The sequence below is a fragment of the Lepisosteus platostomus genome, chromosome 6, assembly GCF_059453375.1.
Source record: "Lepisosteus platostomus isolate fLepPlt1 chromosome 6, fLepPlt1.hap1, whole genome shotgun sequence".
NCBI lineage: Eukaryota > Metazoa > Chordata > Actinopteri > Semionotiformes > Lepisosteidae > Lepisosteus > Lepisosteus platostomus.
In genome coordinates, this window is record NC_142616.1 from 26585536 (window position 1) to 26604907 (window position 19372).

The 19372-nt window shown below is 36.3% G+C and overlaps 1 protein-coding gene across 1 annotated transcript; it reads right to left on the bottom strand.

The window, feature by feature from the left end:
• Positions 1 to 1172: 1172 nt before the first annotated feature.
• foxi1 (forkhead box i1) lies at positions 1173 to 4031 on the bottom strand. Its single transcript, XM_088635089.1, has 2 exons — positions 2671 to 4031; positions 1173 to 2252 (listed from the first exon to the last, which is right to left on the bottom strand). Exons 1-2 carry the CDS (start codon positions 3266 to 3268, stop codon positions 1693 to 1695), a joined length of 1158 nt encoding a protein of 385 aa, XP_088491215.1. The 5' UTR covers positions 3269 to 4031; the 3' UTR covers positions 1173 to 1692.
• Between the last annotated feature and the right edge of the window lie 15341 nt (positions 4032 to 19372).

Here is a 19372-nt window from a genome sequence, read left to right on the forward strand (position 1 = left end):
AAAAACTGAACTTTTGAACTTTGTAGAAATAAAGCTGTGATGACTTGTTGAAATCGGGTTTATTCAAAGTGACAAGCGGAAAATGTTTCAAGTCTCACCTTCTGTTTTCCACTAGTCGTGAAGAGACACTTGAGTTAATGAACCTAGACTTTTTTAAGGCTATAGCTACATATGCTGCAACAATTAAAAACTAAAGAAGCTTTCAACTCGTAACACTATCATTTAAATTTCAATAATTGAACAGCTATTTTGAAATAAACTTTTGATCGTCAGCTCTAGAGTACTTTGCTATTCGTACACAGTTACTTCATCGGTCACAAAACGCATCGCCTAGTTAATGGGCATTAACTATAGCCTAGTTAATGCAAAGCAGGCAGCATCTGAACCAAAGATGGGAAGAGGAAAGAGTTATAATGTCTGGACTGAAGAGTTAAACTTAAGTCCCTGAGGGTTTGAAAAGTGTAATTAAAGGGGCGCCCAGCGGGGGTTTGGATTAATTCAAACGCTCGATTAAACTTGAAATTCGTCATATATAGTCAGCAGCATCGGCTTCTAAATATTATCTTTTGTTCGGAAAGAGAAGAAAGAGGTGTTTACTTCTAAACAGAACTCTTGGTTTTCTTTTGAAGTCTGTTAAGATTACCTCTTTTCAGAACCACCGATTAAAATGTGTATTTGAAATAATATATAAACAAGTAAACCGTCAGTCCGTCAGTGTATTGCTGTTCACAATCATCCCTCCATTAATCGTAAAGGTCTTGAAATAATGAAATAATTATATAAACCAATCTTTTACCCCCCCCAACACGAAAATCAAGTTTACATTAGTTTGCTGCATTCTCAGAACACTAATAAGTTTTGAATAAACGAACGAACAGGATACTCCAAAAACAATGAGTAAGACCATGTAAGAACAAACTATCGTTGCTATTCTTTATTATTTGCAATCATTTTTCTTGTATATTTCCCGCTTGGTTACGCCTGGGAAACGTGCTGTAATCTCCTCGCGTATTTTCAACAACACTTCCCTCTACACATCATCTGTATTGTATTTTGTGATACAAAATGTAAGATGTTACAATGCAATTTGTACATCATTCGTGCTCCACCTCCTATTATAGAAAAAAAAACAAATATGAGAACAAACTTTGCGACAATTAAAAACAAGCTGATTCCAACCATGAAATAAATTTATTAATCGAGTGCAGTACCAAACAGTAAAATACACTTAGCATACAAAACAGCCTACTACAAAATAAGGCACTGAAATTCAGTTTTACATTGTTAAGTTACACTGCATAAGAAAGACTTTATACGTTTAACGTGGCCTGGATCAAATGAGGCTGCACTAAAATGCTTTAAAGATTAAGCTTGTTGGGGTCACAGGTTCCTCTTCACCCAAAATGCGTACACTATAGGCAAGTTGTGCATTATCGTTGCAGTAAAAACATCTATAAGAAACAATGCTTTACATAATGTTTTTACTTGATATCCAGCGCTCTCCGCAAGCAGGAACGCGCAGCATTTTGCATCAGTGATTTATTATTATGTATTAATGTACGTAATTCTTATTAGTTAAGGCACCTTCTTGACAGCACTTGATACAATCTTCACCTTAATGCTGGGTAAATTGAGGAATTGATGTTCTTGCTCTAATTCTCCCATTGTTTTCATTTTGACTCATGTCATTTTTTAAACTTCTGTTCCTTCTCGACTGTAAATTAAATTGTTGACACTAAAGTGACTGGGCATGGGGCTGCCCAATGTGCCACTTCCTTGACTTGTCGGGTAGTAGCTAAGTCGGTTGTGGGTTTGATGACTTGCATCAGAGTTCGGTAGCGTATTGCTTGTTGACGAGTAAGTACTAAGTCCGGAGAGGTTTTCTCTGTGTTGAGTCAAATCGCCCAAAAGTCCGGAACCAAACTGCCTACTGCCATTGTTTCCAAGAAGCATCGAGTTCATACTGGAAACGAAGTTGTTAAAGCAGGGAGCCGGCTCAATGGCAGGCGGCGGTGGTGAAGACTTGGATTCGCTGCCCGAGTCCGGGGAGTTCTGTAGGCTCGGGGAAGGAGAGCTCAGGAGACTGGCTGTGTCTGCAATCTTAAGTGAGCCACTGTTGTCTTCGACTTTTTCGGAAATTCCGTTGTTGCTGCCTGCGTTGGCGTCTGCTCTCCTTTTCCTCTTTCTCCTGAAGTTACCGTTGTCGAACATTTTCTCGCAGTTGGGATCCAGGGTCCAGTAGTTGCCTTTTCCTGTAAACACACAAAGTACCCCTTCAAGTATTTTGACCCAAACATGAAGTTCAAAACGTATTTTCACCCCCTTTGCTATCCAGCCCAAGTTTAATTTGTGCATTTCTTAAAAGCTTGTTTATTATGGATTATACACGTGCATTTGTTTGTGCAATATAGTAAACCAGGGAATAGTTATGACTTCTCTCCTTCGGCAACGAATAACTACACATTATTAGAGCAAAGCACAAAGTTTGGTTTTGTGTCCTACATCATTTTCCTTTTTTTCCGGGTTGTGTAAACGTTCATGCAAAAACGTGTTTTCTTTATGTTCATCACAGTACCTTGTCGGGGATGGTCGTCTTTTCTTTAATATTTAAAACACTTTTCAATACACAAGTAACCCCTTATTTTAGTATAAATGACGGGTTCTACTTACCAGGATCATCCTCGTCCCGTGCTACCTTTTTGAAACAGTCATTTAAAGACAGATTGTGACGAATGGAGTTTTGCCACCCGGCTTTACTCTTTTTGTAAAATGGAAAGTTTTCAGCAACATACTGGTAGATCTGGCTAAGAGTCAGCTTCTTATCCTGAGCATTTTGGATCGCCATGGCAATCAGGGCCGAGTAAGAGTACGGAGGCCTGACCATCTTAAAAAGTTCTTGTTGACTGGAGAGTGAGAGCCACCCTAGATCTGCTCCTCCAAACCCTGTGGGCGGTGGCAGGAACTGTCTCTGATTCGCCCCGTAACTTGATGGAATATATGAAGCCCCATTTGTGCCGGGGAGATAAGGCGACGAATTGATGCCCGGGCTGTTTAGCCAAAGGTATGGGTTGGTCGTTGGCGAGGAGTATTCTCCGAGTCCGTAACTCGTGGGGTGCGTGGATGGCCTCTGAGAGTGGTGGTGGTGTAAGTTCTGCTGGTACATGCTGAAGTTGTCACAGTACACGGCCATATCTAGGAGCTCCTGCGCGTTGTGATGCTGAAGTGGGGCAGACTGAGAGTTCGATGGCTGCTGTCCAAAAGCGTTCATAATCCGTTCTGATCAGTGACGATTAAACAGGGGGCAGCGTCTCTCAACATCAGGCAGGGCGACCTAGTATCCTTCTTCGTCTGGTTCTCTCTGAAGAATAAGCCCTCACGCTGTGGAGAGGAGCATTTAAGTAATGGCTCCACGCACTGTGATAGTGAGCTTCAAGAACAGGTAGCTTGAATGAATAATTTGGCAACACCCCCTTACACCGTCACACTCCACTTGTATTGTCTTAACCAAAAGGACCCAGAACCACACAGGATTACTTTATACTAACTCAAAACAAAAATGATCTTATTTTAAGTACTTGTACAACAATCATTAATTGTTTTTTAATTAAAAAAAACAAATGTAGACCACATTCCCGATGTAAAATATGCTGCTTTAAAGATGATATAATAATTCTAAAAACTATTCATATAATTTGGCACAATGTGAGCCTCGGTATGCTAATATTGCACTAGTTGACGACCGGAACGTGTATAGCAGTCAGGATTGCCTACAGTCTAATTAAAACTCTTTTTTAAGTCTTTTTCCGTGTTAGTAACAGACCAGTAGTCCACTCCCACACCAACTTCACATTACTCCAGTGCCTTTTGGATGCGTCGCGTAAAGCAGTGCACTTATTCAATGCAGTAAAATACGTCTTCCGACTTTATAAAAACAGTTGAGTGTTCTATAATCCTATTATTTTTATTTAACCGTACAGTTATGACCACTTTATACATTTACTTTTTGTCACTATTTTCTCTTGTGGATTTTATCTAAAAAAAAACAGAACAAAAAACTGAATGACGTAGTCTGCCTGTATCTTTTCACAACCCCACATCAATGGCAGATCAAACTGTTTATGATGCTTGACGCAGACCTCGTCTGTAGTGTTAAGAACTAGTAAACAAACTCTGGTCGCTCACCGTCTTGACATACAAAAGCAGGAGTAGTAGGTCGATACGTAAAACCTTTTACATTATTTTAAAAAACTAAAAATACTTAAGTGGTTACTACATTTATGTGTATGTGTAAATGTGTAAAGCAGGCTCTAAATTGTTGGGATGTGCTATGGTAATGTGTGCATTGTATGTGTATTACAACTTGTTTGTTACAAGCAATTTGCTGGGACTAATTTTGAGAGAAGGAAAATGGTCACATTTGAAACTAATTACGTTATGTGTAATTCTTTAGATAAAAATGTATACATATAGCCATGCAATTAATCATTTACAATGACGCATTCATTTTTTCGGTGTATTTTTATTAATCCAAACAGACTGGAATTAAAGTTCCGGTTCAGGCGAAGGTTCAGATGATGTGTTTTCAGCTCTCGTCCTGGCCTGCACCATGTTTTCGGTGTATCCGAGCTTCAAAGTAATTTTAACAACATTGACACGAGAAATAACTTGATTAACTCCAGCTACTAATAAATTACAATTTTTAAATTACTGTAGGTTTGTTAGGTTTCTTGATGTTTTCAAACTTTTTTTTTGCAAGAGGAATAATCAAATCGTTCCAAGTATTGTCAGTTATCGTTGACATTACTACGTTTCTGAGCTTTGGGCTGGCTTTGGGTTAACTTCACGGATCTGTGGGAGAGTTGAAAACTGGTTTCTCCAGTAACCTTCTTAGGATGCCACCTAGTGGTTTAATTGTATATTGCGCTCCTTCAATATTGATTTCACTGTCGTCTTCCCGAATAGCATTTGTGCGTGTGTGCACGTGTTACTGTCAATTGAGAAAATATCCCTACAAAGAAAGTAACTCCTTACAAACAGACTGTGTTGCAACGCCACTTTAAGGTAAAGCGTTCTCTTTATATAAACCATCCTCTTAAAACAAATCCCGAAACACATATGTGAGGGATCAGGATATACTCCGTATCATCAAAATACACTTTTACATTAAGTTAGCGGACGAAATGCCTGAGAACATTGTGTCTCTTTGGTAAGAAATAGTAATCTAACTGTTTAGAGTAGTCTCTATGAAAACATCCCGCCTCACAAAAAGATAACTTGCAACCTTTTATCGGCTAAATGACCTTTGAGTACACTTGACTCGCACCCTTCACAGTGCGCTTTCAGGTATCCAATTTTTGGGAGGACCCTGCAGAACACCTTTCAGAGAAACATAAACGATTAGCGAAAGAGTTCGAAAGTGGATATATGCAAAGTAATTGTATTATCAGCAATACTCTTTTTTACCGAGAACAAATGACATGTCTGCGTCACTTTATAGTGCGTCATTTAGATAAGGGCAGAAAGCTGGGTTTTACGCTTTTCGTTGCTGTTTTGTTATTTTGCGGCTAGGAATAAGAGACACAAAGCGTGGCCTTTAGATGCTGATTGTCATTCTCTTTTACTTTAAAATTTACAGACTCTGTCTTTAAATACAGAGTAACACATAGGTCTTATACCTCTACCTGCAGCATACCTTACATTAATGTTATGAGATTTGTTGCTTTTGCTGCCATCTAGCGGTGAATCGAAGGCGTCTCCCCTTACTGTTTTAGTATATTTTCTAAATTTTTTTAACAGAACAAACTTCGCATTTTCACAATTTCAGTTTTTCTAGAATATTTTGGATTATTTTTTTTTTGCAAAGATTTATTCTTGATATAACATGAGAGTGGATGTCGATAAGGTCCGCAACAAAAATAATAAATTCTACTTATCACTTCCGTGATAAACATTAATATTCAGCTTCTCTTACTGTTCTTGACAGAAATGTTAAATTAAAAAGTATGGGATCTTAGCATGCTATGTTTCGAAACATTATTTAAGAAAAAGAAACTGGACACGTGCAATTCTAAATAAACTATGTTCATTTCTTACTTTGGTACTGAATCACCATGGACTCAATGCTGTTATTCATATTTTCATAATGAGTTTGTTGTTCATGGAGCATTTACTTTATAAATATTTACACATATTACAAAAACAAATATCCATAATTACATCTAATGTGTCATATACATTGCTGAGATACTAAGCCATACAACAAGGTGATGCATGAAATAGCTTTCACATCTAAAAATGTAATAATCTATGATCATATGATATAATTTAACACGCCTGACTGAATTCATCAGCCAAGCTGCTAAATCTTTGTACTTTATTATCTTATCATTTAAGTGTTTGTGATGGTGGATATAAAGTTATATAGTACCTTCATCTTTTGCAAAGTGGTTAAATTGAACATGTTAATGATGGAGACTGTTTTTCAAACGAAGGCAGCCTCATTTGGAGAATAGTGAGCAAGGTAGCACTATGCATATGAATAAGGTTCTGTGATTACAACCATTCCACCTCAATCATTTGTACAGAATGAAAAAATTCAGTAGGACATAATTTTATGTCATATTAACAGGAGGTGGAAATGACTCCATTTGAGATTATATATTGCTAAAACATCTGGATAAACATTTTTATACAATATTTTTATACAAACGTGGTTAGGTGGTTAGCTACGTACTGCCAAATACACTGGATAGGTTACATGGAACCTTTCTTATGTTTTTATGTACCTTTCCCTCCATTTTCAGAAGCTGTTTAATCTAATACAGGGTCACAACCTGGCAGAGAGTAGACAGAAGCATAATATCTCCTGGACCTGACACCAATTATTCACATTTCTGTTATTTACTATATTATATTGGCAATCGACTGGTCTCCTGTCCAGAGTGGTTCTACTGTTGTGACTGCAGGGTGGGGCTTTTGTTCACTGCACTTGTTCGCTGAGATAAATAGTAGAGGAGAGTAACTAAATTACATGAGAATAGCAAAAGTCTGCACACATCAGAAAGATTTGATGTCGAACTGATTCATATGTGTTAGAAAGCAGTATCTCCTTTGACCATTGTCTGATAAAATAAATGAGCACCTACTGTATATGATATATCTCTGACCAGTATCTGGAGATCAGATGCTTGTACAAGATCAGCTAATACAAGCCTATATTCAGATGAACTGTGCAGATATCCTATTTTGCCAAAGAAGGTTTCAAAATGTTGGTTGTAATGTTTGTGGTATGAGTTAATGTGTTGTCTTCATTGGTGCCTGAAGCCCACAAATCACATAATTATCAGGAGAATGATATGCACTTGTTTCCTTCAAACTAATCAGCTGAAAATGTTTGCTCTCCATGACCTTCATTTAATACAGTTGTTTGTTGAAAGAGCCCTTTGTTTGGGGTTCAACTGCCTGACTAGGAAAGCTGTTTGAAATATGCGCAACTCTTTGTGTAAAGACTGTTTCTTATTATTTGTTCTAATTTAGTTCCTTTCTAGTTTCTTATTAGAACCCAGAGTCCTTGTGTCACTACTATGTGTGAAGTAGTTCTATGAGCTGCATTATTCATGCATAGCTTCCTGCAGCTTAGAATCACATATACGTGTATAGTGTATGTTCCCTCTTCATCAAGTGGATCACTTATCAATGTTAAATGTCATTTGCCAATTCAAAATTTAGTCTAAGTCATTTTGTACTTCTCTTGGTGCTGTTTCTGTTTGCTATATTGCCCTTTGTTTTCTTATCTGCAGATTTAACTAGTTTGATAACTGTATCCAAATCCATATAATTTATAAGGTTCAGGAAAAAGTAATGAATGTTAAAATGTTCTCTGCTTTTACCTGCCCAATTAAAGGTTTTACTCTTTAAGATGATGACCTGCTTCCTGTTTGTTAGCCAGTTCCTCATCCAAGAGAATAGACAGAACATAGAATTCCAAGAGAATAGATTAGAATTTAGAGTTCCTCCAGTTTATAATTTGAGAATTACTTCTTATTGAGGATCTTATCAGAAGTGTTGCAAAAATTGAAATATATCATGCCATGTGGTTTAGTTTCAATTGCTGGAGTCTCTGTATTGAATGCAATCACATTTTTATATGCAGTCAACAATTGAGATTCTCATTCTTAGTGTATAGACTGTACTAAATTAATAAAAACAAAACCATCAATAGACGTTTTTTATCTTCTGAAGTATCCTGCACATTTATGTTACGTAAATAAGCCGATGGTTTTAAAATAACATTTGTTAAATGCTTGTTTACAAATCGTGTCTTATATAAGCTGCATAAAGCTACATTTTTATGTAACGAGTAATAGTGAAAGCTGGAAAATCCTGACTATTCAGGTTTTTTTTAGTTTGTTTTTGAGAGCAGCTCCTTTTCAGCTCTTCTATTATAATGGATAATAATATTCCAACATTTGTGACTTTGCAGATCTGTAAGAGTTGTGGTCTCCTCAGCATCTTTGCAACTAGTGCTAGTGCTGTCAAGGGTAAGAAGGAAGGAATGATACTTCTCTGAATGGAAAGCTTTGAACACGCCAATCAAGGAATGACAAACACCACTGTCTGAACAATGTAGTACAATTACACACAATTGAGACACAAGTCTCAAAGTTTCAGACTGCAACACAGTTTTTTAAGTTCTCACATGGCTTGTGTGATGCTTCTATTTGCTTTGAGACAAATTTGAGGTCAAAAGATCACTTGCTGTATCTCCAATACATCCCTCTAGGAGGCTCCAGAAATATGTGTTAAAAACTGTTAGTTGTGAGTACGCTTGTGTCCTACTTTGGGTTTTAAAAGGTGGCTTCAGAAAAAAAAGGACAGATAACATGCTCCCTCTAGGGAGCAAGAGAAAGCGGCTCTTAAGTGCTTAAGCACTTAAATCAGTGGGGGATCACCATCTACCAGTCCAAAAATGAAACTTTATTCACAATGAAAATCTTTTACATATAATGGGAAATGACAAAAATTATAACTGTTTTATGTCACAGGAATTGGAAAAAAAAAGGCTTAGAGAACAACAATGTTTTGCAGATTCCTTATCCATACCACCATTTTCAAGTCAAATGAAATCAAACCAAGCATATAGTAAATTGACAAGTATTGATTATTATTGTTTTTTAAGTGCTGTATTTTTCAATTGGATTTTTTCCATTTCAAAAGGCAAAAATATTTTTTTGAAAATCCAAAACCATCCTAACATGTCCTGCAGTTGTTTTATTCCACAGATAGATAACATGTGTAACAGGTGGCTTTTACAATTCCTGACCCCAAACCCCAAAGTGAACTGCCCAAACAGAAGTACATTCCAAAGAGATGACCCTCTTTCACAAGACAAGTCAGCACCACTCGGTGTCCTTGTGGTTGTCACTGCAACATGCTCACTGAATAAGCCCAGATACATATACTGTATATATATATAACAGCCAAAGCAAATTTAATTGTGCATTCTCTTTGCTTATATACCTGTAGTCTAGTTTGCTCTGCAGTAGGTAAAAAAAACATTTGATTTTTTAATATAGACTTATTTCTGTATCTTCCATTGAACAAGAGAATAAGTTATGATCCTGGCATACAATTTACTGCCAAATTAAAGTACATTGTTGCTTGCAGTGGAGCCTAGTTTTAATTTATCAAACCTTTGACAACCATAAGGAAAGGATAACTTTAATTTGAATATGTAATAAAATAGTTTTTGCCTCTACTTTCAGATTAAAGCGTTTTTTCAAAAAATATTGAAAGAATTTCTGTTTTAATCTGCCATGCTGCAGTCATCCATAGAACATGCTTATTATTGTGGGAGTTTGATTTGTGGGCGAGATTTATGTGATAGATAGGGCTTTGTTGACCTTGATGCAGATTTCATAATTGATTATGTACAATATAGCCCTTTCTTTCTTTCCTTTATTATCATAAGTCTCTACAGACTGCAAGCTTCATTAAGTGCAATTTAGACTATACTTCTTTCCTCTGTAAGAAATAAAGATTAATGGTCATATCAAGCCATAGTGACATGGTATTTAATCCTTAAACACAACAAATTCTTAATTGTGAAATGGAGTCAAACTGCACTGGATTAAAGACTTGCATAATTAGTACTCCTTCCTGAATGAAGCTAAATTGGATTATTTACACTTATGAAGGCCAGGGCTGCGTTGTCTATAGAATTGTTATTTCGCTAGTTTAATTTATTTGCATTTTATATCTGAAAAGTTGCTGGAAAATAATTTGTGGTTATTTTAAGAGGCTCTATTTTGGGTTCTTGAGCACATAGGTACGATGGTACATTTTCTTTGTGTGTAGACAAATGCTAATTTATTTTTCCTAACAGATGTTTTACGATAACATTAAAAAAAAAACATTTATGTGGTTATTGTCAAAGGACAGTGTTTTTTATGACCCTGTGTATCTCCCTTTCAGATTTTCTTTGAATGCTCCCCCTTTCCATTCCAGTTTAAATGTTTAGATTTTCTCTGGATGTCCCAGTGCTAAGCTGACTGGCATCCATTTCATTCAGATGTACTGTAATGCGTCATCTCTGAATAGCCTTTGCCATGGGCAACAACAACTGTGTATTCACCTGCCTTTCCTTGGTGCCTGTCTACTCTTTGGGCAATGTCAACCACTTCAGCTCCAGGGAGCCGACATGCTCTTATTGACTCAGGGCCTTGATGCATTACACAGATGCGGATTGAATGTGGCTTCTTCTAGGCCTCTGTGACAGTTAATGCCAAAAAGGTGGATGCACTACATTTTTCCAATAATTTTCTGTATTTGCGGAATCTTGTCTATGCAAGATTCATGGGGTAATATGGCCTGTATTAGCCATATTGTTTAGCGTTTAACGAAAATATTTGTTAGGATTCTGAATAAACATTAAAATACAAGTGACTGCAGACCTTAGACCATGAACTACAGAAGGAAGATTTTAACTTCTACTTTAAAATAAAATCTACGTACAATCCCACACACAGAAGTTCAGTGTAATGTTTAATGCTTGTTGCGCCTAAAAATGCTTACCTTAGGTGAAGACAGGAGATTAGTGCCATTATGTTTTGCCAGAAAAACAGAACACCATCTTATTAAAACGATCATATTTTTGTTACATTTCTAAAATATTAACTTCAGAAGATTTAAGTGTTCAAATTTAAGACTCAATTTATGATTTTTATGTTAATTAAAGTAACAATTAAGATGAATCAGTGTTTTAAAAACCCATAAGATATTTCATGCTCACCCTTATTTGTTTTTTAAATACTTCTGAGTATCAAAAAAGCTAATGTCTCTCCAAAAAATTATCCATATAACCAGTGAATTCACATTTGATATTTGTTGCCTTAAGTGTGCCACTTGAAAAGCAACATCTCAGATTTGTCTTTGTTTCTTTTGATGGTGCTTTGCCATCTGTGTTCTGAATTGGGTAGATGTTAGTTGGCTTTGCATTATGGAGACTGGCCAGCACAATTATACTGGATCTGAGAATCAGCTAGAGCATATTAATTCAAGACCCTGAAAATACTGTGAAACAAGGGCAAAAAAGACCCGGGAAGCAGGTCAGAAATGCATGACCTTGACACAATCTGGTAGCTTAGCTGGACTATTCCAATGCATATGATTTATTGAGACATGTCAGTTCTCAGACTTTACTGATGCAATACGTCTGTGAAACATATCTCTGTTTGCTTTACTTTTTGCCCACAGAAGATGCATTAGATATTATTAGAAATTATAATTGTAATTTTCTAGGTGGAAGTATGTTTGCTTTTTGAATGCTGTATGTAATTAAATGCTGGCAGGTAGTATATCAAAAATCTTTACGCTTTGCACTGTTCATTTTGTATGTTGTTGTTATATGTTGAACCCGTTTTTCATATTGTTTTTTTGTTGTTGTGGGAAATCACTTGTTTTCTTGTATGAATCTGGTAAATTATACTAACATTTATAAAGGGTTGCATTTCATTTTATAAAATAAACAGCCTTTCTAAAACTCATTTTGAAGTATTCCTTACACGTCTACAGGCCACAATGAAATTATTTTATTTCTAAAATGGAAGTAAATACGTTGCTGTCTTCTACAGATGTAAAGGTAAACTATGGCAGTTGTTTAACTATATCCACGAATTACAACGCCTTAGCTGTGATCCGCAAGAGCACCGAAATTGGAAAAATAAAACAACTACAATTTCTTATAAGTACTTACAAGATTACAATTCACTTGATTTCTGTAACACACATCTCAGGAAATATATCCTGAGATAATACCCAATAGATGTGAACATACTTGTGTTGTAGTTCATGGTAGATCAGAGAAAGAGATGGTTTTACTTGTTTCTTTTAAATGATTTTTGACAGCTGGAATGTATCCCTCGTACATCATGTTTTAGTGACTGAATATTTTGATGAAGTACCTAGAGCACTGAAAGCTCCATAGCACAGTGTGTCATTTTAGATTCTCTCTCCTCTGCCCTCTTTAGTTATCCATCTCAATGTAAGAGATGAGTGATAGTGAATATGGTATAGATTTCCTCATTTCAATGCAGTTAGACGAATGTGCATTTATTGACACATAGCCCCTAGGAAAAAGACAGGGAGGACAAAATATTGTGGAATTCCGTGACATTGTTAGAACAAAGCAGTTCTTAAGTGCTTACTGCATTCTCAGCTGTACTTATTTGCTATTGTTTCAATTTAAAATAACCTCATGCTGATTTGATCCCATTTGTATTTTAATGCTCCAGGAAATTGAACTGCCTTTGCAGACAAACTAAATCAAGTGGCACTGAGTTAACTCTGGCGTGAAATGGACCATGTGGGATTGTCAGTGACATCTTGTGTGGAGAGCCTACTCTTTGGCATTGGAGAATGGGGGTGAAGCTATGGATGAATGGCTTCAAAAGCTGACAGGCATAAATTATCTAGAAGGGAGAACTTGCCCATCTAGATGTCTGATACCAGCATTTGTAAGCATTTACTACAGATAAAGCAGGAAAGAAGTGGAATACTAACTGTAATGTAATGTATTATGCTGTAGAACTTTACACAGGATTGACATTATCAGTTTAGTCATCACCATTGGGTGCTAATTATTAACATTATCAATGATGATACTAAGATTGTCAAAACTTTGTTTAAAAAGGAAGTGTATGGTTTTAAAGAGAAATGAATTACAAAAAAGTTACGTTTCTCCTTCATTCACTTGATGATCTAATAAATCATACATTTATGTTATCTAAAGACTACCGGAGGCAATAAAATTATCTGTAGTGATGCCGAGGTGATTATGTGAATAAACTAAGCAGGTGTGAGCCTGGTCAGTACCTGGGTGGGAGACCTCCTGGGAAAAACTAAGGTTGCTGCTGGAAGAGGTGTTAGTGGGGCCAGCAGGGGGCGCTCACCCTGCGGTCCATGTGGGTCCTAATGCCCCAGTATAGTGACGGGGACACTATACTGTAAACAGGCGCCGTCCTCCGGATGAGACGTAAAACCGAGGTCTTGACTCTCTGTGGTCATTAAAAATCCCAGGGTGTCTCTCGAAAAGAGTAGGGGTGTAACCCCGGCATCCTGGCCAAATTTCCCATTGGCCCTTACCAATCATGGCCTCCTAATAACCCCCCTCTATGAATTGGCTTCATTACTGTGCTCTCCTCCCCACTGATAGCTGATGTGTGGTGAGCATCCTGGCGCACTATGGCTGCCGTCGCATCATCCAGGTGGATGCTGCACATTGGTGGTGGTGGAGGGGAGGCCCCATTACCTGTAAAGCGCTTCGAGTGGAGTGTCCAGAAAAGCGCTATATAAGTGTAAGCAATTATTATTAGTATTATTAAACTTATGTGGAGCTCATTAACAAATCAAGGAACACATAAATATTGTCCTTCTGTATTGTAAGACATGTATTTAGTTATTTACAAAGTGTTCTCAGTTCACCTAAAGTTCAGAACTCTAGAGACAATGCAAAAGTATGAGTTTGGACTGGATTTCATTCTGTATGAGTTTAAACATCATAAACAGTGATAAACAGTGAACTTCGCTGTCCTCTGTAGTGGCAATAAGGACAGGAAAAGTATGCCCTTTCAAGATAAATTCTGGAAGCTTCTGTGTCAAACAATAACTAACCATGCCATGAAAGATAAAAAACATTCAACTTTGACAAATAGCTGTCAACAGTGTCCCAGATTTTTTTGCGTGAAGTAAATTTCCAGAAGTATCTAATTAGAACTGATGTCTCTTACAAAGTTCTGTGAAGTGTACAGAACTCAGACAGGTCAATTGGATGCTGAGAGGCGGAAGGAAGGGTGATATAAATAGATTACTGATAGATGACCCAAGAAGAAATGTTGCATGTAGGCTATGTTCACCTGGATGGTTCCCCATAGGGCTATGTTGCTTTCTTAGTTCATAAAAAATTGAGCTTGACATTTTACATCAAACCTGAAGTCATACACTTAGAAAGGACAATACCCAGCTTTTATGAGCTTGGGTTTAGGTTACAGCTTGGCTATACAATATAGATGGGAAAGATAAGCTGAGATGACCTTTGCATTCTTGAAGCAGGGCACATTGATATTATGCTGTTTTTTTATCGTTCGCTACACAAGAGACATGATTATTTATTTTAGAAAACAAGACAAGGTTTAAGAAGACATCTTGATACATAAAGAAAAGCACACTTCACTTAAATTGAGAAGTAATTAGCATCCTAAATGGAAATGAAAGCAAGTGATAAACACAAGTGGAAGTTGTGGTATTTGAATTATTCTTCTTAAGCACATATCTGTTTTCATTGTTTGAGCAGGGAAATGGGCTATAATCTGGGTTTTATTACTGAAAGAAAACATGCCCATTATTCCTGTATTCTATTGTGTTTAACAGTATCTGGATCAAAAAAGCAAAGTTATTGTGGCTGAGGAGAAATGATATTTTCTATCTGCAAAATAATCCATGTATTGTCTTTTGTTTGAAAAAAAGGTTTGATCTACAAACATCAGTCATACATGGTGTATGTAATTTAACTCTTCTGCACTTCACATCTATAATGTAATTCAAATGAACCAATTTGAGAGACTGTTTTAGTCTTTTTATTGCACTGTGCTATTGAAAAAAAAACAATGAATACATTTTGCTGGTTATTATTCATTGCTAATGGGATCTTTTCTTGTAATGCTCTGCTAATTTATTGTTCTTCCAAGAGCAGGCTGCATATTAAAGCCTAGGGAATAGTGTGAAAATGGCATTAAAATGTACAGAGACTTTCAGATTGAATGGTTTCTTACTCCTGCAGCAGCTAAGGACCACGTAGGCAGGGAGTCAATAGGCACCAGGGGATTAGACCTTGGAGAGAGGGAGGTAGAGTAAAGCATAACTACATGATGGAGAAACCAAATCAAACATACCATCTAATAAGGCAATATGTTAGCCCAGCTTACCAAGGCATGGTGTTTGTTCAAGCTAATAGTTCAAGCGTTCTGGAAAAACAGCATTAGTCTGTCATACTGCTTTTAACTTGGATAACTGGGCACAAACCTATACATACAGCTCTGGATAAGCCATAATCCCTAGTTTGTGACTGCTGACAGCTTTATATAGCGGTTTGCTTTGTGGAGATGTCGTTCAAAGCTTTTAACTCGCCTCTCTCTTATGCTCTGCATTTTTCATTTAAACTGCACATTTTTTCTCTGATTTGATCAATTGGGAGGTAAAAATTAGTAATTGGCAGTACCTTTGTTGTAGGATACTCCTGACTACTAGTGTCTTTATTACATGACTCTAGAGGACATGAAAAGATGGTGCAACTGGTAAAAATATTTTTTCTTACAATATACATTAGAATTAACACTATACTAATTGTGGCATGTTATGCTGGTTTTCCTTTTTGAATTTAATTAATGCTCCAAAATATACTCTGGAAAACAGACCATTGAAATCATCTTCAATGATTCAGTATTTATATTGGCAGCACTCTGAATTTATATCCTGGACACTAAAAATAATTGGAATTTGTCATTTAAATTAATTTTAAGTTTCATTCTTGTCAACTTTCATAAAATAAAGACAATGTGCTCACTCATATGTAGGCCCTGCTGGTACGGCTTTGAGAAAGGTTTGATTGGCAGAAGTACTCTCTTGGGAAATAGACAAAAGCAGCAACACAGGGGCATCCTGTGTACTGTTTATATAGGAAATGCTCCAGTCTCTTAAGCAGTGGTTCTTGAAGGACTATAACCACCTGTTGTATTTTATGAAATGATCACATGACGACAACCAAGGAAATTAGCTTTGAATGGTCATTAGCAGTTAAAATGCTTTAACACTGGAACAAGTAACAGGTTTATTCCATGCTGAAAAGAGAAGAAAGAAAATACAATGTTTGGGCTGTGGAGCCTTCTTCCGATGTCACCTGAAGGTTGACCCACCCGGTTGACACCTGAAGAAGGCTCCACAGCCCAAACGTTGTGTTTTCTTTCTTCTATTTTCAGCATGGAATAAACCTATTACTTGTTCCTTTGCAGCCTACACATGCTGACGCAGCTCCCCACCTGAAATGCTTTAACAATGTCCAGTGTCAGCTGATATTCTTCTTGTTCGTCACATTTAAGCACACATAAATCATAACATTTTATTGCTGTCTACATATTCTTGTAAATCCTGATTACCACAGAAATCCTATCTGTGTAGAATTTTTTTAGAACAATCTGCTTTAGTGATCAGAGTGTTATTAGTGGAGTTTCATTGAAAGTTCTGGAGGGATGAGGGCAGCCGGACTTATTAAGCTCAGCTGCTGGAACCCCCAGCTCATCCTGATGCACAGTAATTTCTCAGATTCCCATTTATACCACATATCAGCCTCTCTTTTTTGTCACTCATTTTGCATCCCTCCTCCACTCCATCTACACCTTTGCAGCTGCTTCTTGGTTGCCTTTTCACCTGGCATGGGGGTCCTAGCCTCCCAGTCCTATGGCTGAGAGGTTGGTCCACATAGTTTCCACAAACTCAATAATGGATTCTAATTCCAAACAATCTTCGGCTCCACTCATTTCTCATGAAAGTGCCTTAATGTAATATTAAATGAGAAATCTTCAGTTTGAGTTCAGGGATACTCTCTTTTAGAGACATGGCTTATGTAAAATTGCATTTCTTCCCTTATCCTGGTATGGCTGATTGCTAAGCAAGACTATGTCTTGTAAGCTAGGAGCTGCCTGCATTGAAGTCTATACAGGAAAAAAATATTTTTCTCTATCTGGTGAGTTCTAGATTCTTTTGGGAAAAGGCTTCCTAGAACTAAAGACCAAAACCATTTAATGTGAGCACACTTAGGCATGTCACAAGAAGTTGCAGTGTTTGCTCATTTATGTGGAAATATAAATCTGAAAAAATCCCTGGATAGTTTGACGGTGCTGTAATGAAACTTGGAAGACTCCAAAGATGTTAGGATTTGACTTAATAATGTATTACTATCTCTCGCTTCAGCCAATAACATTAATTATTTAAGGACATGATATTATCATAGTATTGGGTTGATGTGTTGCAAAGAAAATAGCCTTCCAGAATCCCTATGGTTAAAGTTTAAGAGATGATCAATAAAGATATTAAGAAATGTACAATAAGTTCCTGTATTGTATCTGGATATTGCTCTGAAGATTAAAATAACTATAAAATAAACAATAAAATAACTCAAATAACTTTGAGTATCTATCCATCACAACTAATTGATCAGTTTTGATCTGTTCATATGGTAATATCACTCTTTTCTCTGTCAGTTGTATGTAGATATATTGCTTTGATTAAGCCTTAGAGACCTAATTCTAAACCAGAGATGGACACATCTATATACTGTACCTGGGTATAGGTACAGGGTATAGGGTTAGCTCATTTCTATCCTGAGCTAAAGAGTTATAAAGTTTTTTTTTTAATTGTTATTGATTTTCTCATTTTATGTCTACAGATTCACTAGTTGCCCAGGCCATTTTATATTTTGTTTTCTTCAATGGTAAATCTGAGACATGCACTTCAATAAGAAAGTGAAGTATGTTTCAAATCACACTGTCTGTGAAAGTGTTGTTGGGGTAGAAAACAACAAATAGTGTCTTGATTTTATCTGACATTTTTCTGTATGTGAAAAATACTATCAAAAGCTAAGGCCTCTCTGTCTTTCCTATTCCTCATTTATTTCAGATTTGGTTTTCTTGAATCCAGGCTGGTGGGTCCCTTACTGTCTTTTCTATTTTGTTAATCTCATAGCCTTATACTTAAAGCCCCTCATTCAGTTAATTTGTCTTTGTGAATATTTTGTTCTTTGGTGTGCTGCCCTGTAAGATTCTTCTCATTATCAGGAGGGTTTTCATCCACTTGAGTTCTACTGATGCACCGCTCAGTATATTAACTGGCTATCTGCAACCACTCGTTGGCATACCCCAGAGACTAACTTTTAACAATTCTTTAAAAAAGCTACATATGGAGACAAAATACCAAATTCAGTGTTCTGTCAAAACACAGTATTAATGCTTTACTGGTGCTACAATGGTTTCATTGTTAGGCAATTTAGAAGACTTCATAGTAGAGCATTTCTGTGAATAATCATATAAAACCATTTTTTTGTCCCAAATGTCTTATTTAGGTAATATACATAAAATTTGTCTTTGTCTAATAATATTTGTCTAATATGTTTTTTTATTAAATTTGTGTTTTAATTTGACATTTTTACAGCATTTAATATTTTTACCTTTCTGATTTAGAAGCTATCAGCTCAGAGAAATAGAAATAAATGTATTGCTGCTTAAGGATCTTCTGTTAAAGTATTTTATTAGGCTTTTGGATCACTAATAATTCACCTCTTTTTTTGTAATTTTGTTTTAGACCATCTAATGTTTCTTGTAATTCTTCAGTAGATGTATTTTTCTGATCTGTTCATCGGTAATTCAAACTACATATGGTGTTGACTGTATGTTATAAAGTGTTTGCCAGCATACTTCACTTCAGTGCCCATGAGTGTTCCCTTTGACCCTCATATTATCAGTGTGCTTGTATTACCAATATAATTATATTTACTGTACATCTTCCCTTTAATTGTACAGTACATTGTAAAAAAGTAATCAAAGTAGTATATGGTAATTAATCCAGTATTTATTTCTGCTGAACAAGTAGAGTTTAATTTCATGCTCAAAAGTAAAAAAAAAGAAAGATAGTATTTCAGGTGTGTGGGTTTTTCAGGTGTATATTTATTTCTGTTTTCTAAATCTGGAATCAAAATCAAAATAAAGCAATTGGCATTTCTTTAAGAGTTGCTTTTCAAGGTACTGTATAAGATTTCCTTTAAAATGTA